We start from the raw sequence: 4629 nt of genomic DNA, 5'->3' as shown, positions 1-4629 counted from the left end.
TCCCCCCCCCCCCCCCCCCGCCTATCTCCCTCTTTCTTTCTTTCTGTCTTCGTATCACCCTATCACTGTTCGTAAATCCCTGTACCTGCGAGTCGTATCCTTCCCCAGACACACATGCAGACATACAAAACTCGCCTACACATCCGCACTACCTGTCTTCACCCCTTCATCTTTATCCTCTTTCTCATTTGCCTTCTCATCATTATCACCATCTTTTTCATCACCAGCTGCCTTTTCATCTTCAACCTTGCCATCCTTCTGAACATCGACAACTTTTCCCTTCTCAGTGACGTCACCTTCAGCGGATGACGTCATTAGACCGGGAACCAGGTTCAACTTCCGGGCAGCGGCAGCAGAACTCTGCGCCTCATCGAGAATATCATCGTCGGAAATGTCCGCCTCCTCCACCAGCTCCTCGTCATCTAATAAATCTTCATCATCAACATCATCGTTATCAACGTTTATCTCGTCCTCGTCATCTGACAGACCCGCCGGTTGGCTGAGGAGGGGGCTGGAGGCAGCAACAGGAGCACCCGCAAACCTTCCACCCGTCATACCCTCCTCTTCTTCCTCCTCGCCTTCATCTTCAACATCAGCGTCGTTATCAACCACTCTCGACCTCGCCACGGTCGACGACGAAGCACCATCAGCAACACCATTATTATCACCATCACCAATTTCCTCGTCATCATTGTCTTTACTAATGCTGCCATTACCAGTAGAAGCACCAGTGACGTTCCCACCAGCACTGCTCGAGGCGCCCCCGGTGACGCCGATAAAGTTCCGAATCTCCGAGAAGTAGGCGTCGTCCTTGTCTTCCAGCTCGTTGGTGGGCGAGTCGGTGAGGTGGGGGCCCTCCTGCTCGTGTTTCTTCAGGTGACGGTCCAGGTTGGTCTGCTGGCCGAAGCAGCGGTCACAGAGCTGGCACTTGAAGGGCTTCTCCTTGTTGTGGATGTTGCGCACGTGCCTCTGCAGGTTGGAGGAGATGCTGAAGGAGCGCTCGCAGTACTTGCACTTGTACGGCTGCTCGCCCGTGTGTGTGCGCAGGTGCCGGGTCAGGTTCGCCGATCTGAAAGAAAGAGGGAAGGAGGTAGAAGATTTTATTAAGTTGTAGTTTTGGGGGTTTAGTTTGAGCATTTTAGCCACAAAATTAGGTCATATTATAACTGATATGCAACACAACTAGTTCATATAAAATATAGGTGCCAAAGAGTAGAGGTGTCACGAGATAGTTATACATACAAGAGGAAGAAAGAAGAAAGGTAAGGATGATAAATGTCTAAAAGAAGAAGGAAAGCATTTTAAAGCTTGAGTTTCAGATAGGGTTTGAAGTTTTACGACACGTGCAAAAACAAATTAGTTATATAAGCCTCGAAAATTAGAGGTGTTACGAGAGAGTAACATTCAAAGTAATGAAAGAAGAGAGGTATGGATGAAGCTATATAATTATGTTAAAGACAAGACATAACTAATTTTTTTAAAGCTTGAGATTGGGGTTTTAGGGAAAAAAGGAAGGAAGGAAGGAAGGAAGGAAGGAAGGAAGGAAGGAAGGAAGGAAGGAAGGAAAGAAAGAAGGAAGGAAGGAAAAAATGGGAAAAAATACAGAAAGAAGGAAGGAAGGAAAGAAGAAAGACAGTCATGAAATAGGGAAGAGCAACTCACCTCGGGAAAACCTTGCCGCAGAACTTGCAGGCGTATCTCTCCTTGGACTTGGGCGGCCCCCCGGCGCCGGCCCCGAAGTGGTGTGGGTGGTGTGGGTGGTGGGCGTGTGGGTGGGCCTGTGGGTGGTGGTGCGGGTGGTGGGGGTGGTGAGGGTGGTGGGAGGCGTGCGGGTGGCCCGGGTAGTCCGAACCCTTGTCCAGTTTCATCATGGGCGAGAGCACCTTGTCCAGGTCTGGCCGGGGCAGCATGGAGAACTGGTGCGGGTGGGGCGGGAGGCCGGGGAAGGCCGTGGGGCCAGGCATGGCGAAGCGCGCGAACGGGTGGGAGAACTTGGCCGCCACTTCTTGCTGCAGCTTGAGGTCTTCCTTCATGCGTAGGAAGGACTCCATCATGATAGGACTGAACGGGTAGCTGTAGGGGCTGCTGCCACACAGGCTTTTGGTCGGGTCGGGCACGCTGACTGGGAGCTTGAGGCTGGAGGAGAGGAGGTGGGAGGTGGAGGAGGGGGAAGAGGCAGAAGCAGCGATAGCGGCAGCGGCGGTGGCGGCGATGGTTGAGGAGGGTGAGGTGGAGGAGAGGGAGGAGGAGGAGGATGAGGGGGAGGGTCCTGGGGAGACGGAGGAGGTGGTTGTGGTGGTGTTGGTGGGGGCGCCAGTACCGGCAGTAGCCAGCTCGCCGTAAATGTGAGTCTTGCGGGTCATATCCACAGGCAGGACCGGGATGGGCTCGACCACCTTCTTGGTCAGATCTAGAGGCGCGTCGTCCTCTCCTCCACTCCCGCTCTTCTCCGAGCCTCCGGAACTCCTCTCCTCTGACCGGCTCTCTCGTTTCCCCGCCACTGGCGAGAAGGAGGAGTTGCGCTTGCTCTCTGACTTGAGGCCGCTGCCATAGCTGGAGAGGTCAAAGGCCGCGTCTGTCTTGGGGGTCGATGACCTCTGTTTAGAAGACGGCGTGGACACGGAGGGCGACTGGGGCCGGAACTGCGTGAAGCCTGGCGGGGCGATACTCCGCTCTTTGGCGGGGCTGGACCTCTCAGGTGCAGGACATTTTCCCGCGTCTTGTTCTTCCTTCATCATACGGGGACTTTTGGACCTGCCTTCGTCCTCGGGAGATGCGGACCGACCTGCCAGCCCGTCCTCCATCTTCCTCTTGAGCCTGTTGTAGCCGGCCGGGGATTCTCTCCCGTCCCCGCCTTCCTCCTCCTCGGACACGTGCACGTTTCCCGCCGGGCTGTGGCCGCTGACGTCAGAGTGGTCAGCGTCGTCCGGACTGTAGGGCCGCTTGGCGTCGTGGAGCGAGGGGTGCGGGGAGGGTAAGGACTCCTCCTTGCCAAGAGGGGAGGAGAACAGGGAGGGTTTGTGCAGGCCGGAAAGAGCCGCTGAGGCGAAAGCGTCCGGGGAGAGGTGGAGCTTCCTCTCTGGAGACAACTGCTGGAGGTTGGCCGCTGCCAGTTTGAGCGCGGCAGAGGGAGGAACACCGGAGCCGCCCAGCATGGAGGGGAGGGCGGAGGGGAGGAGGCCGTGGAAGGAGGAGAAGGGCGGGTAGGGGGCGAACGGGAACTGAGGCCTGCTCGCGGCGGCCGCGGCCGCGTAGATACTAGGGAAGAGGGAGGGGTTGAGGTGAGGGGGCGGGGCTTGGCCGTTGGGAGACAGGGTCAGGGGGGAGAGTTTGTCCGTCGGGTACATGACGCGCATGCCGTTGCGCATGACGCCCTCGCAGAAGCGTTTGTGCTTGCTCAGTGAAGTCACGGTGGAGAAGGCCTGGCCGCAGTCCTTGCACTTGATCTGTTGGCGGCAGTCGGCGTGCATCCGTTTGTGGCGGCAAAGGTTGGAGAACTGGGTGTATGCCTTCAGACACACCTTTGCGGGGAGGAAAAGATGTTTAGTTTAGTTTTAATAAGAGTTTTACGGCACTTACAAAACAATTAGGTGCAAAAAAAGAGAAAATAATAAAGGAGAGAAGGAAGAGTTATAAAGACAAAGATATTCGATAAGAAACAGTAAGTGAACTACAATGTATCCCCCCCCCCAAAAAAAAAGGGGGGGGGCTTCAAAAGCTCCACCAACAACAACAAAAAGCAAAAAAAAAACCAACGAAATAACCAAAAACCCAATACAAATAAGAAAAAACTGTAACAACAATATAAGGATGATGATATCATCAGCAATTAAATCCCTAATTAAATTTAACCGGATAATTCTCAATGAAACATTATTTGAATAAATTCAGACTCTCTTTCGTAACCTGTTCGCCGAATTGGGTGAACCCATTATCGAAATTTTGCTAACCCGTTTGTCGAAGTGGTTCTAACCCATTTGCCGAAGCGGTTCAAATACTATTATTATTTGCCAAAGAGGTGCACTAATATAATAATTATCCAGATTTTGCTAAAGCGGGTCATTGCCCAGTTCTTACCTCACACTGGAATGGCTTGACGCTGCTGTGGATGTGCTGGTGCTGCTTCAGCCCGCTGGACGTGGCGAACGTCTTGCCGCACTCGGAGCAGGCGTGGCTGCGCGCGCCCACGTGCTGAGACCGGATGTGACGTTGCAGGTTGCTGGGGTCCGTGAACACTTTGTCGCAGTTCTCGCACGGGAATTTCCGATCAGCGTCATGGGTCAGCTGAGAGTTAACAAGGGTTAAAGATAACGAGGGTTAAAGATAACAAGGGTTAAAGATAACACGGGCTAGAGAAAACAAGGGTAAAGATAACAAAGATTTAAAATAAAAAAGGGTTTAAAATGACACAAGTTGAAAATAAAAAATGGGTTAAAGTTAACAAAGGTTAAAAAATAATAAAGGGTTAAAGATAATTGCTAAAGATAACAAGGGTTTAAATAAAGTTAGACCCGCTGTAACGACCACCTGTATAAGGCAATCATCTGTACGAACGGCCACAATTTATTCCTGTTTCAACCCTTGTGTATTAAAAAAAAATTCTATTGACACTTTGTAAGACAGCCACCC

At 52.5% G+C, this 4629-nt stretch overlaps 1 protein-coding gene across 1 annotated transcript; it reads right to left on the bottom strand.

Moving 5' to 3' along the window:
• Positions 1 to 51: 51 nt before the first annotated feature.
• Positions 52 to 4284, bottom strand: LOC101858582 (histone-lysine N-methyltransferase PRDM16; the record flags this gene model as incomplete). The annotated part of the gene is given in 3 exon segments (XM_005109892.3): positions 52 to 1069; positions 1663 to 3521; positions 4078 to 4284. Coding segments are annotated over 3 exon segments (3000 nt in total), but the record flags the coding sequence as incomplete, so codon positions are not given.
• Positions 4285 to 4629: the final 345 nt, after the last annotated feature.

The sequence above is a fragment of the Aplysia californica genome, unplaced genomic scaffold (genome assembly GCF_000002075.1).
Source record: "Aplysia californica isolate F4 #8 unplaced genomic scaffold, AplCal3.0 scaffold00826, whole genome shotgun sequence".
In the NCBI taxonomy this organism is placed as follows: Eukaryota; Metazoa; Mollusca; class Gastropoda; order Aplysiida; family Aplysiidae; genus Aplysia; species Aplysia californica.
Note: the sequence above shows the minus strand (reverse complement) of the source record. Positions and strands in the feature narration are given on the sequence as shown.